General features: G+C 49.2%; 2 protein-coding genes across 2 annotated transcripts; one reads left to right on the forward strand and one right to left on the reverse strand.

The window, feature by feature from the left end:
* Window positions 1–479: 479 nt before the first annotated feature.
* PV09_08500 (uncharacterized protein) lies at window positions 480–4,901 on the forward strand. Its single transcript, XM_016362415.1, has 3 exons — window positions 480–2,365; window positions 2,431–3,960; window positions 4,050–4,901. Exons 1-3 carry the CDS (start codon window positions 841–843, stop codon window positions 4,661–4,663), a joined length of 3,669 nt encoding a protein of 1,222 aa, XP_016209700.1. The 5' UTR covers window positions 480–840; the 3' UTR covers window positions 4,664–4,901.
* A 2,121-nt stretch (window positions 4,902–7,022) lies between these two features.
* Window positions 7,023–10,358, reverse strand: PV09_08501 (uncharacterized protein; the record flags this gene model as incomplete). Its single annotated transcript, XM_016362416.1, has 4 exons — window positions 7,023–8,007; window positions 8,055–9,831; window positions 9,887–10,137; window positions 10,242–10,358. The coding sequence occupies 4 exons, from the start codon at window positions 10,356–10,358 to the stop codon at window positions 7,396–7,398; spliced, it is 2,757 nt and encodes a 918-aa protein (XP_016209701.1). The 3' UTR covers window positions 7,023–7,395.
* Between the last annotated feature and the right edge of the window lie 5,327 nt (window positions 10,359–15,685).

Below are 15,685 nucleotides of genomic sequence, written 5' to 3' on the forward strand. Positions count from 1 at the left end.
ACGCCAATTGCCTGTGCTGACGAAGAATGCCATGCCGGCTTGTGGAAGCCGACGGGCGACGATGACGGGAAAGGATTCGATCGACCGCTACTTGGCGGATTGATTGGACACCTGATCCTATGCTCCACCTCGCGCGAGAGAATGGGTAGTGGCGTTTGTGTATATGTGGAAGGCTGTCTGTTGAGTCTGGCAACGGGATCACGTCGGCCGCGAGCCTGGACGCTTGAGGGCTTCGAGACGCCAACGCCGTTGCCTAGGGCGAGACCGGCACGGAATGGATGCTCGTTGGCGAGAATCTGACCGTGGAACCGCGCGACTTGGAGACGCAGTCTGCTGTTCTGAGGCTCGAGATCCAGCGCGGCGGGTCGGCAAGGCTGCAGCCTCAAGAGGCCTCAGGCGGAGCCCCACTAGACCACACGCGATGATTGGAGGGGCCAGCGCGTTTCAAAAGCCGCTGATCCAATCGTCCGACCTGGCCACAGACTCAGCTCTGCGTTGCACACGAGTTCTGCTTTGCTGGGAGGCACAGAACGCGGCCGTCGAGTCATTTGTCGCGCGGTCCGATGCTCTGCGTGGTCCTGCGTCGTCTGTAGCTTCTCCTGGTTCTCTCTGGCCCCCCGCCGTCGCAAACAGTCCGCGCACAGAACCGCCAAAACGGCTTTTTCGCCAGACCGAGCTTTTCACCGCCCGACTGCTCGCCAGCAACACGAGAAGGCAAGGAAGGAATGCTCCCGCGCGAATCCATCAACGCGTGACCGTCACTTCGGCTTGCCAGCACAGTTCACGCTCAGCCATCCGAAAGAGCTGGGAGACTCAGGAAAAAGGACGAGAGAACAAGTCATGGCGGAGAATCCCAACGGCGTCAGCGCGCCACCTCCACCGACCAACGGCTTCGACCAGCAGCGGTCCTCTGCCGTTCCAGACCTTGCCCTCATCCTGCAGGCGATCGAAGTTGTCTACAACCCCCGCTCCGCTCACGATGCACGGCACGCGGCCAACGAACTTCTCGAGACGACAAAGTCCTCGCCCGCCGCCCGCGAACTGGGCTATTCGCTCGCCGTCGATCACGCCAAGGACCCGACACTGCGCCATTATGGCCTCACCTTGCTAGACTACCACACGCGTTACGTGTGGGACGGCTACGATGAGGATGTCGAGGCTCAGCTGAGGGAGTGCATCGTGAAGCTCGCGCAGGGCGTGCGGAAGGAAGATCCGACGTACCTAAGGAACAAGGTTGCCCACGTGTGGACCATCTTTGCCAAGCGGTCGTGGGCTACGTATTGGATGGACATGGACGAGCAGCTGGTGGCCCTGTTTGGTGCGAGTGATGCACACAGGGAGGTGGTGCTGTATGTACTCCAGGCACTTGCCGAGGATGTTTTTTCAAGAGACGACACGCTGGCTGCAACAAGAGGCGAGGTGCTAGCTGCTGCATGCATCGAGATCTTCACACCGGAGGCGTTGATGGCGGACAAGAATGTGTCCAAGACTGGTCACTCCGTGGGCGTTCGGTGTGGCCCTGATGGCTGGCTTCAGCGATTGAGTACCTTTCTCGACTGGAGTCTGGGCAATGATCATTCTCTTGCTGTGAAGACGCTTGAGACGCTGGGCTCAGCCATGAGCTGGCTACCCTCGGCCACCATCGCCGCTACCTCCGGCATTGCACCTGTCTGCCGTGGCATTGTCGTTGGTGACTGTGCGATTCGTCTCGCCGCCGTGGAATCTCTGACTACGATCTGCAGCCGCGAAAGAATGCCGGACGATGACGCGCTGAAGATCGTGATGCCTCTTTTTTCATCTGAAAGCGTGAACTCCCTTTACAACACGTATCAGTGGGCACGCGTCTCCGCGGACGACATCGACGACGCGAAATACACGCTCCTGCAGAAGACGTCGAAGCTGCTTTCACGTCTAGGCGCATGGATTGAAAAGAATCCTGCGCTCTTACCAGAGTCGAGTGATCTGCCTCGCTTCTTTGAGCTGCTGTTTGAAGTTGCGCGAGATTTGAGCTTGAAAGTCTCGGAGCCGGTTCTAAGACTCTGGACCCACCTCTTGCGCATTCCGACTCTTCGAGATTCCGTTATCATCCAACAAAGCATAGGGCCATTGATGGAGATGTGTAGCCGGAGACTGGTTCGTTACGAAGCTTTGCCGGAGGACACGGACGATCCAATTGTGGTCTTCATCAACGAAGACTTTGACACGCTTCCGGAGAAACATATGTTCTTGGGTAACTACAGGCGGTACTGTCTGGACGTGGTGGAGGCCGCTGTGCGAAAGTTTCCGGTCGATGCCGTGAGCCATATTTTAGGACAGGCTCAGAGTCTGTACCGCGACATCCAAACCAGCATGCAGAACTTTCAACGTAAGGGCACAGGCCTCCTCTACACGATTTTATTATTTGATTCTCTCCCTAACATGATTCTTTAGCACAAAATTTCTCCAAAAAGTCGCCCGAGTTCCTTCGAGTCGATGCGCAGGTCATGCTCGTAGACGCTTCCGTCAAGGGCTATACCAAATGGCTTCTTACTCAGGAAGAAAATGACCCTCAGCAGAACGAGCAGGACCGCAACGCCATGATGAACACCTTTGTCTCGTATTTCGAGGCTACGCTCCCCCTGCATTTCAACGACCCCGCTGTGCAGCGTCGAATTTTATCTTCGCTTACGCACATGGCCATGCGAGTTTTTCAGAAATCGAGGCCGGATCTGGGTACGCAGTTACTGGACCGTTTCTTCAGCCTCAAAGTCATAGATGATCCTACATACATGGAGTATTCAGAGGCGGCGAAGTCGTTAAGTTTCCTGGGCGTAACGGAGAGCCAGAAACTTGCCTCTGTGTGGGCTGACACACTAATTCCTATGTATGATGAATTAGAGAGGAGGGTGCAGCAGAAAGTCGCCGAAGAGGGACTGGATGCCGCACACGCGCTGGGGTATCAAAACTTTCTGTTTACCATTGTTCTTCACTCGCAGACTCTAGATGCACCAACTAAGTTATCCAAACTTCGCGAAATGGCGTCGGTATCAACCGCCGCTTGGCAAGCGCCTGACTTTAATGCGGCGGTAAAGGATTTCGGTTCCTTCTTTGGATCCTTAGGTCTCAGCGGACTTCCGCAATACTTATATACGCACAACTTCCACAAGCTTGACAACTGGGCCGACCACATGCTCGATGCTGAAGGCCGCGCTTTACAATCAACAGTCAACGACCGAGTAGATCGCATTCCTCACCGTGCGACACGCATGCTGCTCATGGCCACTTTCGACAAGCTCCCTGACAGCGACGCGCAGCTCGTGCAGCTGGCGCAGAGCCTATGGGCTGAAGCCATCCCTTCAATTCTGCCCAATCTGATGCAGTCCCTCCGCCATGCGCATTTGTTCGGCGATCGGGAAGCTTGGCCTCAGCTTCCGGAGGAGATGAAGCATCTTGTGCAGAAGATTTTGACGGATCGCTTCTGGCAGGCGGGAATCAGCAACGAGAGCATGGACGACTTTTACAAGAGAGTGAACAGTTCAAAGCACTCGTACGAAGGGTTTGCTTCCAGCATCCGAGGCGCTATTCGGCAGATACGTGAAAAGTCGTATTCGATCTTGTGCTACCTAACCCGGTTGGAAGCTGGTTTCTATGGCCTACCTGAGCTACCGGAGGTGCTTGCGAGCAATGTATATGATACGGCTGGATCGCTGTCGGCTCACCAATGGTCGGTGCTCTTGAACATGTCAGACCAGGTCATCCGTGGCTGTCCCCTAGAGCTGCGCCAGCAGTTCCTGCCGATCGTGCTGACGGCACTGCTGAGAAATCTTGAAGCAAAGCTTACTTCTGAGTGGGAGATTGCGAACCGGAGTTCTAGTGAAGCGGCTGGGGACGATAATTTGGGCGATGAGATGAAGAGAGAGAGTATTTTGAGGATGTTGACGTATCACTCAGTTTTGCTTGTGAACGGACTGCTCGACATTGGTAAGTCTGAAACCTCTCAGCTGGTCTCTCTAGTCCACATGAGACAATCCCATCTGTCAACATCTATGTACTAACGAAAGCTTTCGCAGACCCCTCTGTCTCTCACTCAGACCCCGGCCAAGAAACACGCATGTATCGCACAATACTTGCCTCACCTCAACTCCTTGGTCAAATGCTCATGTTTCTCACATCTGCCCTCCGCATGCGGGATCAACGTTCCGTCAATGTAGTCGTCCTGACCCTTAACCGTCTCCTCCCTTTCTTCAAGAAGCCCTCCGAAGTACGCGATTACATATGCGACGCCGTCCTTAAGAACGCAATTCAATCCTTTAACGAGGGTTACTTCACTGAGTCTCAGACCAAACTTGCGGGTCTTATTGCTCAGATCATCTCCCTGGATGAAAATGCGACAAAGGCAGTCATCCTGAGCCTGCCTAACATGGATCCCGAGAAAGTGCAGAGGCGCTTCGAGAGGCTGAGGCAGACCAAGAGCCCAACTCAAGGTGCGGCAATCGTGCTCGAAATGCTTCAAGGATTAAGAGGAGTGAGTATCCACGAATTAGGAAAGATCACGGCGGCGCCAAGGAGGAAGGCCAGCCGAGATAAACTAAAGATGGAGATGGAAATGGGTGGCATCGTGAACGATGGAATCAGAAGGGGCGGTGAAGAAGAGCTGGATGGCATTGCTGGCATGTTTGGATGAGACAAAACACTGTATCAAAGTCAATTTGTAACCTGTGAGTGTCTTCATGTATTTTTTTTTTCTGGTCTGCATTGTCTGAAGAGCTAGACTTGTTCTGCTCTTGGTCAATATTCTCTGCAAACGCCGAAAGTCTGCTTCGTTGTCTCACTAGATGGGTACGCTTAATGCATCAACAGCATCTATGTAGCATCCTACTCAAAAAAGGCAAATACTGCGTCATCACAAACTGAAAAACAAATGTCTTGACGTGCACTTGTTGAAGTCCTCAGCATTCACAAACCTTCTTCTTCGTCCGACTCGAATGTCGCAGACTGATGACGAGTGGGTTTGCATTACACTGACTAGTTCGTTAACCATATACCAACCGCTGAAGATTATATCACGACGATAGCGTCGAGAAACGCTACTGTCGTCTTCCTTGGTTTACCGCTTCATCTTTGTACATCGAGCAGGGCTGCTGATGTATGATGAACAATCTCCATACGCGTGTGGCAGTACAAGCTTGTTGAGGCGTCTCATCTCGCTCAACCGTAGACAGGCTCAAGGATGAGTAGTCTTGGCCCTGCAATTTGTAGATTCGTCATCCGGGGTATATCCACTGAACGTTGCGCGTCAAGATTCTCTGCCAGCTCTACAGAATTGCACGGATTCTCCCTTCCAAATGCCCCAAAAGCACCAGCTGCCAGGCTCGCCAGCAAGTTTGCAGCACATCGTAATCTTCCGAAATCCATCCCCGTCCGCACGAGACGTGTCGTTAGACATTTACAAGAAAGATTCTCGTGTACCTTCTATCTCGGAGGGGATTGCACATTTTTGGCTTGCACTGTGCAAAGATTTTTTTTGCGTGCGCGGGGCGGTCGTAATATGAGGCACATGGCACCAATTGTTGTCCCTGGACAAAAACGGACTAATCATGCTTGTATAAACAGGTTCGATCAAGACAAGAAGCACAGAGATGACGTTTTCCGCGTACCTGTCATCGCTCGCTTTTCTGACGCCCTATGCGGGGATGGAATCTGATGCCGCGCCTCAGCCTTTCGCGCGTTCGACGTACTGTAGGTCATTGGCTCAACCCCACGTCATGCATCTTGACTTTCTCCTTACGGATACCGGCCCTCGTATTCCGCCGACTTTGACGTCCCGCCCCCAACCTCTAACATTGAATACTTTGTCCGACTGCTAGCCTGAGTCTGACCTGTATTGACGCTTGGTGAATCATGTTCTGGTAGAAGGTGCTCGAAAGGCCGTTTTTGGATCGCAGGCGCCAGAAGAAGAAAAAAAAAAAAGAAAACATATATCTTGCGGTGCATTTCACGACAGGTCGAGTAATTCGACGTTGAGAAGCAGTGCATAGCTTTCTTGTGTGTTTTGTGAGATTTCACTGGAATCGCGTGTTTTTGTTCCATCTTGAACAGCAGCCTGACCGAGCCATCATGGACGTAACTGAAAACGAACGGGCGAATTATGAAACCTTTCGCGACTGTTTGTCGGACGCTTTGATCCAGAACATGGCCGTCACTGGGTCGAAGCGCAGAAAGAGGGCAAAGATCAACAAAGCCGCGCTTCGAAATTCAAAGACGAAAGATGATGGCTCTGGCACCAAGCCAGCGGACCCATTCTCTTCTGCGGCTGCTGGTGACGCGGAGGACCTGGGCGAATTCACTGAAGTTGTCTCCACTAACCGCGATGTCATGTCAAATGCTGATGTCCCGCTCAGTATCTTGCCTCGGAGATCTTCCCAGCTCTTCCAGAGGACCTTCGTCTGCTGTCCTATTCTGCAATGCAGAACAACGCCGATCTAGGTTATAAATACGCTGTTCCGCTTTTGTCAAAGGATGCCGAAGAGCTCTTGAGCAGAATACCGCCATCTGTGCCAGACTCGATAACCACTTATGTCTCTCGGGAAGCTCTGGATATCTTGATCTCTCCCTTAGAGGCATATATAACGTCCGTCAGCGCGCCACCCCCAGTCTGGGTAACAACTCGGGCTGAAGCCTGCGAACTGTGCGAGAGATCTCATATACCGTTGACATATCACCATCTGATACCGCGAGCTGTCCACGCCAAGGCTATCAAGCGACACTGGCACGAGGAGTGGGAATTGAATAAGGTTGCTTGGCTTTGCCGAGCATGCCACTCGTTCGTACATCGGGTGTGTTCAAACGAGGAACTTGCCAGGAGTTACGATACGGTTGAAAAGCTTTTGAGTAGAGAGGATGTTCAAAGCTTTGTGCATTGGGTCGGGCGTGTTAGATGGAAGGCTAGGTAGAAGGGTGCGGTGCAAATCGCGTAATAACAACACTTCAGATGCAAGAATTGAAGTCACCGAAACTACTGAAACGGTGTCTCGACTAGTACATTTTACAGAAATTCAAGTAGAATGTATAATTAGCTAAGGAAACTAGCTACCTGTCAATTTGGATTCTCATCGAAGAATTTTAGTTAGTTGACGTGTCCCTCAGATGAGTGACGTTAAAGTCAGCCCAATTTTGCAAGGAAAAAACCAGTTTTGCATGTCAGAAAAGTTGGCAGATTTTGAGAGACTAGGCAGTCATTAAAAAAGCCCTATTCTGTCTAGCAAGGGTTCCAGTTATTCTCTCGAACCAAGTGTGGAAAAAAAGTCAGCAGTGCAGTTTTAGTTGGGTATTATATCCGTGATGTCATGAATAGGTGGGAATCTTGTTAATCGTAAGGTCAATAAAGCATTCTGTGAGAGAACTACATTCGTGTGCTTAGATGTACCACATCGTACTGGCAATCCCCTGTGCATTGTTCAAAGGAATCAATGGAGGAATCTCAAAGGCAGTCTGGTCTGATGAGCTTGAAGATTTGACATCCTTTTTTGCCTTCTCGTAGGCCTCCTTCTTCCCGGAAGATATGGTAGCCTCATTTTTGTGAGCCGTAGCTCTGTTAGACGCGAGATGCGCATAGTACACTGCAGGAACCATTGAGACTGGGGTCGTCGAGCGAACGTACTGCAGGCAGTGTTCAAAGGTGAGCTGCTCGATGAACGGTATTTCATAATTGTTCTCATTCGCAATGACATTGTAGTGCACTGGTCGAGCTGTCCCCTTGATGGCGGCGTGCGAGGCAAGATAAAAGTCGATTTCAAATGGATGAGTGACTCCACTCTCGACCAAAGTGCCAGGTATTGGGTTTCCGTTGCGATCACCACTCTTACCAGGAAAGAAACGAACGTGATGACGTTTCCCACAGACGATAACTGTGAACTTGGGCTCAATTTTTGGATTGATCGAGAGAAACATGGCTTTCATGTCGGCAACTTCCTGGTTAAGCACGAATTGGAACTGGCCTTCGCTAACGCCGTCGCGAAAATATATGACCTTGAATGCAAGTTAGAGGAAACTGCGCAAATTATAGCAGGACCTACCTGATGGGGGGTGTGACCGCCATATGACTTGGCCCAAGCCTGAACCATCGCCTTGAGCTTAGACTCAATAATGTGCGTCGAAATTATCTCAACGCGACTGCCATTGGTTTCACATTCAGCGGCAAAGCGAACGAAGTGCTTGTCAAGAGATATCGTGAAGGCAGCCTTGGAACCAGAAGAGTCATCGCCAGGAGAAGCGTGAGAGACATCAGCTCCGATTATCATAGTGGGCACCTTTGCCCATTTAGGGTTCATGCGGGTGAGCATTCCGGAGGCAATGCAAGTACCACCACCTAGCTTAGCGTTGACCTTCATGCAAACGTTGGAAATGTATTGATCTTGACATCTCTCGACATGAGCGGACTGAAGGACTTGGGAGACCACGCCGTAACGACACTCGCAAGACTTCTTGATGCGACGGTACAAGTCAGTATCCTTGGTCGGCACGACAAAGAAAAGGATATTTGGTTTCGCTTGAAAGTTATTGCCCGTTCCGTTCCAAGCATCAGAAATCATTTCGCCCCCACGCACAGCTTTGACAACCACTAGATGGGGTGGACCACCTACGTTCATGCCGTGAGCGAGAGCAATTTGTTTGAAGCGATCAGCAAAAGCTTTTGCCTGCTGCTGGCTGATGCATGGGCCCCGTCCAACGTCTACGACGCAGAAGCCCCAATTCTTCAAAGGGCGGGAATTTGGCAGGTAGAATTTTTTCCCATCGATGCGCCAACGACCTTGAGCAGCTGACCTAGCGTCAACTTTGCTGCCGCTGAACGTCGGCTCTGGCGTTGTCAAGATGCGACCCCTGACCTGAGTTGGTGTGGCTGAAATCCTCATGCCATACGCGCGAAGGTACGGATCGTTGCCCCAATCTAGCATCCGAAGACCATGCTCAACGGCTGCCCAGCGATCATTCGGGGCTGTGACTGCGAATTTGATCATATTGGACGTTTGTCTCTCGTCCAACTTGGTGCGATAGCGCTGATTCGGTACCAATGTCAACCCCTCGATTGGAACCATCTCACCCTTGCGACTGAGCTCAACAACGGGCAGACCACGTTTGCAACTCAAGTTGTATTTTTGCTTGAAATATTCAGCAATGGAGACTGTCCTAGATGCGATAACGTTGCCCTGGTTGTCGCGTTCTTCCTTTTTGAATTGGGCCTCATACGGATCTTTAGGGAGGAACTTGTAGACTTTAACCTCTTTTCTTCCTTGGACATCGTATTTCTTAAGAACACTAACGTGTGTGAAGGACTTGAGGAATTTGTACATATTTGACTTGTGCCAATTACCGCGTGATTTTTCAAACATGCTCCTGAAGTCGTCAACGTTGCGGGCACGGCAAACTTGGGTGGCACAGTCGATTAGGTCCATTTGCATAAAGAAGGTACCGTTAGCCACATCGACATTGACGGATAGTCCAGGTTTTCGCTGCGCGTTCAAAGTCATACGCACTGAGGCGAAGACACCCTTATAAGCTTCAACACCGCATCCGAGAGCAAAGCGCTCACCGCCGCGAGCAAAGAAGTTCTGCTTGATCTGAGTAAACTTTTGCGACGGAGCCTCGCGAAGAAGATGATCAAGGAAGGACAAAGTTTCCAAGATCGAGATATCAAAGGAGGCTCTGCCATCAAGAAATGATTGAAGTGTCGTAAAAGAGACCTGTTTTGTGGGAGCTACACGGACATGAAAAATGTTTTTAGGATTGGGCTTGCTGCCCTCTTCAGCACCTAGATCTACTGAGAGAGTAAGAGTTTTGACCCGAATAGTGGCCCTGTTGAACGATCAATAATAAGAAAAAGTGAGACATGATAAAGAGCGCAACTTACCAAGCAAGTTTGTTGCCGTCATACAACCAAGAACCTTGACCTAGAGCATTTCTAAGGGTATTGCTCTTCCAGACTTTCATCTGCACAGCTCGAGATGGTACGCCCTTGTCACTGACTATTGTGACATCGTACTGTTGGGCTGGTTTAATTGGCAGAGATGTCACATCAAAGGTGTTTAGACCAATATTAACTTCGCGACCGAGTGAGTTAAACTTCCCGCCTCGTTGAGGCAAAGGGTTTGTATTCTTTGTCTTTTCATTCATCAGTAAGGTTTGAAATTCAGAGATATTGCTGGTAATAGATGGCTAGATATTTGCTTGGAATAGAAGAGATTGATTTAGGTTGTGAGACTTACACCGTGAACACCTTGCCAAAGGCTCAGACCGAGGCCCTCCAAATTGCGCATATTGCCGACAAGCGCCGGAGGTACGCGATCAGAGTCTTTTGGACCATCGTACTGAGCAATAATCATGGATTTGGGAGCTGTGGTTGTGGTTTTGATGGAATCTTGGCTAGAAGACGCCGAACTCGAATGAGAGGAGGATGGCGGTCCAGTAGGACGTCGTATCTCAGGACGAGAGCTAAGCTTTTGTGGGCCTGCCATTTTAAATGCGGCGTTAGGACAAAAGATGAGATTTTGATGAAGGACAAGTGATTTTGAGGGTAGAGTGTTGTTGATACTTGATGTTGATAGTTTGGTGATCAGGGTCGAAGCTTGTCATATTGGAATATTTTAAGATTAGACCGAGTAAAAACGCATGTAGCCGGTTGCTTCATGACAAAGAGACTATCGAGGTTGGAAGGTGTGGCTAGGATGGGCTAGTGGGAGAGGAAACTAGACGTTGACTTGGATAACTGTTGGCGGTCCTTGCAAACGGTTATTTGGCAAACAGAGCGTGATGACGGTTGAGCCTGAATTTTGGAAAGATTTAAGATGGTTGATTGTATTCAAGCTATCCCACATCAGTGCTTCGGGTCAGCAAAGATCTATGATATGTTCGAAAGCCAGCGCTTCGATGGCAACGTGATTTGCACGGTCAATTACGCCGCAAGTAGAGTGCCACCACTCATTCTGAAGATTCTATGTATCTTAAATCTAGAATCGGAGTTGAAAACTTTTTGAAGCTGCTGGCTAATTTGATGAAGCCTTTAGAAGCGCTATCTCCAGAAGTTACCTCATCTGCTCACAGATGAAATTAGTTCCTTTTGCCGTCCTGGACGAATATATCTGAAATTAAAAGGGCAGATATTGATTTTCCTAGATGAATCAGTGTTTATTTCAATCATTCTTTGTTGTGTGTTTTCTTCGCGGAACGGTGCATTGCAATATAGCACCTTTATTGACATAGCTTTGCCATCAGCAGCCGAGAGAGATTGCCATAGAAGTAAAGAAAGCTCTTCAAGGTTTCCTCTGGAAGAGTCTAGAGTAAATTTTCCGGCATATGTAATTTACTGCTATGAGATATTTGAATCTGTTCGACGATTGTACGACCACAAGTGCACGGTAGACTGGGAAGCATAGCTCTTGAGCTCTAAATACAACTCACCAAAAATTGCATCTAGCCATTTCATGCGAATAAGATATTCTTCAGAACTGCACCCAAATAAAATGAAAGTCAAGATAACGAGAGGTAATTTGAAGTCTCTAACATATATCGTATTCAAAATCGTAGAGACGTCGTTGCACAAGTCATGTGGGGAAGCTGGAGAAATGCAGGTACTAGAACTAGTTCAAGACCAGCCGAAGAAATGACGGTCGAAGCCTTCTGCTGACGTTCGATAACCACGACCATTGTAACCACAATACGTAAAACAGTATCCGCTTGCGAGATTGCGCACTTCTTCCGCTGAGCCAAGTGTTGAGTCTACCCTCTTTGAGAATCACCCTTGCTCGCGCCTGATAGTTCTAGGGGTCCGCGGTCGGTGCTGTAGCCACGAGGCGCCTTCTTGATCTGCGAATCAGCCCTCTCTTGTCGCTAGAATGGCAATGAACACGCCAGACTTGATGAAAATAAGCTCATGCTAATGCAACAGACGACAAGAGGCATCCTCAAGTCGTCCTGGCCTAGCCACAGTGGCCAAATGCAACGTAAGCCAGCAAGATTGGGTTTGAAAAGTCCAGCTTAGCTTTCCAAGTCTTCGAGACCGAAAGCGAACAATAAAATAGGTATCGACGCTCATGAGAACGCGAAAGGAAACAGAATAACAAGAAGCACTTGGAAGGCCTGAAATACTGCGCAGTTTTCCTTGAAAACGGAGGCTGCCGAAACATTCTCTTCGAGTAGGTACCAATCCGGACACAGCAGCCTCGAGTCCAAGCTTCGGATTTCCTAATAGGCTTCGTTTCGCTCTGGCACACGGCTGATTACACCTATAGCTCTTCAAAGAACCTTTGACGATCATATCATACTCCTGGAGGACTCTAAGCCTGCCGGATAGTCGTTGATCTCATAGGTACTAGCAAATTGTCGCACTGTAATACCCCCCAGGAAAACCTTGTATGGCAAAATAACAATTTGACCCAGCCAAGGACCGGAAAAGCTATTGTAGGATGTTGCTGGCCAAATTTCGCGTTAAAAGGGTGCCTCTTCTTGCATGATCCTCTCCTACAATGGCATATCTCCGGGTAAAAGAGAGAATGATTTCTGGGAGACAATGGTGGGCAGTTTGAAGCTTTCAAAGCAGCAAGTTTGTTAGGATCAATGCATGCAGCAAAGAGTATTCAGGAGCGGGAAATGAATCTCCCTGTCAGTTGGAGGTATTGTTGATTAGGTCGACAGTCTTATGTTCTGAAGGCTCCCAGCGGCAATATGGGGATATTTTTCTCCAATTTCTGCTCTGCATCTACTTTTCCTCGGGGTGGTTTCGAACCTTTGCGTTTATTTTGTCTATTCGAAAGAGCTTGGAACCTGGTTCAAGTGGAGAATTCTTGTTTCTCGTGATTCTATGCAATAGGCCGTTGCTCTTTTCTCAGGAAATAGTCGCGATCGAGGATCGGATATATCTCCATGCTATGATTATTCCATCAAACTGAGGTACCTGCCAGACTTGTGTCGCTTTGTGGATCGGCCTATTGCAAAACCTTATAGGACTGAACAACGAGGATTGGACTGGAATGGAAGTTGACACTTTCGTCACAGCGCTGTTGATCTCCCTTCGCCTCCTCATTGATTTAAACTGGATCAACATGGTTGTTTCCGGCCTTGGTACCGACCCGGATGCTTTGCCAGGAAGATGGTTTTTTTGTTCTTTTTTCCCCTTAAACTCGCCTAGATGCTTGCAAATTCGGCACCAATCCTGCTTTGGTCGCAAGGAAAGATTACTTCTATGTCTTCATTTACAGAGGATCAGAAATCGGCTAATGCTTTTGATCCCATTCCATGACGAGAAGCATTGATATGGCAGTTGGCTTGCAGACTGTCTCAAAGACGACAGATCCTATGTGTTTGGTAGTTCCCCGTGCTCTTTTGACATTCTCTGAGTCTTTTGTTATTAAAACCAGCGAAGGAGAGATACCAAAGGCCTCTAAATGGGAACTCGAGGGTGAGAGAGCGCAACTACTGGAACCCAATCAGCTCTACTGCACAACGTCTCATAGCACTTGTATCTGCTGCCCGGTACCGAATAGCATGTGATGCTATGGTGTCTCTATTGGCGCATCAACATGCATCTTGCCATGGTAGACATTAACAGCGCCATGACATCATGTTTTGAATGACCAGCCTACTCCGACGTTAGCAACAACAGAACTGTGCCGTGCTTGAATCCTCTATTTGGGCTCCATCCTCAGTCACAGTGTTCGTGTTCTTCCATCTGGCAACCGCTTTTGTCGCCGGCGTTGGTACTGTCGCTTTCAATGCAGTCGACTTGGTGTAGGTGGCCATGGCGACATGGCCAGTCATCAGGACCGCAAGATAAACAAGGGTTAATACGAAGATATTTGCACCCTTGGCATGGAGTGCTTTGCCGAAACCCTATGATATTTATGGCCCGGATATATTTGCTGGAGCTGATGTCTCGACTTGGGTCGCTGTTGACTGTGCGTCTGTCAACACTAAAAAGCCCTCTTTATAAAAGTTTAGGCGGAGAACTCAAGGTCTTCGTGCTTCTACGCTTGTAGAAGTCCCAAAGACTCACGTAAATTCCGTGAATCGACGTGAAGGCTTATTGGTTTTCCGAGTTCCCAGAGTCACTGAGATAAGAAGCTTGAACCGACGTTTTCAACGTTGATGCTCTTGACGCGCGAAAGCACTAATGAGAGGCATTTAGAAAAAGGCACCTTGGATGTCTCTGCTCTTGGCCGCGTTTATCGCGTTCTCGTTGATGCTGTTGGGATGATTTGTTATTGAGTAGGGCCGGAAAGCTGGACATAAAACTGTGAACAGCGACCTACGAACACCATGTCTCGAAAGGAACTAAAAATATATGTTTATGTTCATTTGGGCATACAAAACAGCCCAGATCACTTCATGACTTTTCTGACAACATTGCAAGTGCAGGGATTGCAGATGTAGAAGACGGAGAGATGGTTGCGGCCGCATATTCAGCCACCACAAGGTTTACACCATGAGCGATCTGAGTGCTACAACAGAAGAAAACGAAGCCACTAACACAGCTCAACTCGAAGGTTGTTAGTATGTTACGATACAACGGCCTGGCATGTGCCCACACGCATGTAGCTGTCCCAACAACAGTCCATGCTTCACAAACCACAATCTATCCACTGACAGCACTCACGCGACATTCGCATCCCTCAAAATGCCTTCTTTTTCCGGACGCATGCAGTCAGGTTTTCTACAAGTCTTTGCCGCATAACATGGCGCACGCGGCCTTCACCTCTTAGGTGGAGAGTAACACATTGCTCCGGTCCAAAGTTTATAGGGTGGTAGCGAAAGTTCTTCTTCTTCAATGACCTACAAAATGGCAAGTACATCAATGAAAAAGAACAAAAAAGATGTATGCCCAATGCTTTGCGAACTTGCAATAAGCAAGCCAATGGAGCACAGAAGCACTTTGATATGAGTGAAGGGCGCCGAAAGCAACAATGCTACAGCGGCAACATCAACATCATCACAGTCCTAAGACCAACGTAGACCCTAATACTTCACGTTAGTTCAAGGGGGAACGGGGGACTCACTTTTAAAACGCCCCGCAGGGCATCCCTTGCGGGATGAGACAGTCAACACCTCCGCGGGCCCGTAGCCCACCTCGAGAGGTCATCGGCCACGAGCCCGTTAGTTTGAAAGGACAAGGAAAGAATCAGAAGGAGAGAAGGACTTATAGAACCTCTGGGTGGCCCATGCGTTTGCACTATACCCATATCGACCGTCCTCATGATGTGAGTCCCGTGACTGATACGTCTCACGGATCAGATGTACTACTTCTGGCGTTATTCACAATTTGTAGCGCCTGGAGGCGGGATTTGCCGTCGTGTATCCGATGAGACGCTATCGTAGCACACTCGCCGGCCTGAAGATGTCAACGGGAACTGTAGGGACAACCTTCACAGGCATCATGGAACACTGATGCGAACTACCACTCAAAAACATCTTTCGTGGTACACTCATAATTGCTGCGAACGAAAAGCTGGGACTTGAAGTACGGAAAACTGGAAAGACGCCAAATTAGAAATTCTGGGCGAACCATACGAGTTATTTGGAGATACAAAGGCGAGGACTGACGGCATTTCCTTGAAGATCATGTTCCCATGACGATTGACTACAAGGTATATGACGATACTGTTGTATCTGATACTGATGTCAATACCCACGATATCTGCGGCCTGGCACGTGAAGTAGA

The sequence above is a fragment of the Verruconis gallopava genome (genome assembly GCF_000836295.1).
Source record: "Verruconis gallopava strain CBS 43764 unplaced genomic scaffold supercont1.42, whole genome shotgun sequence".
In the NCBI taxonomy this organism is placed as follows: Eukaryota; Fungi; Ascomycota; class Dothideomycetes; order Venturiales; family Sympoventuriaceae; genus Verruconis; species Verruconis gallopava.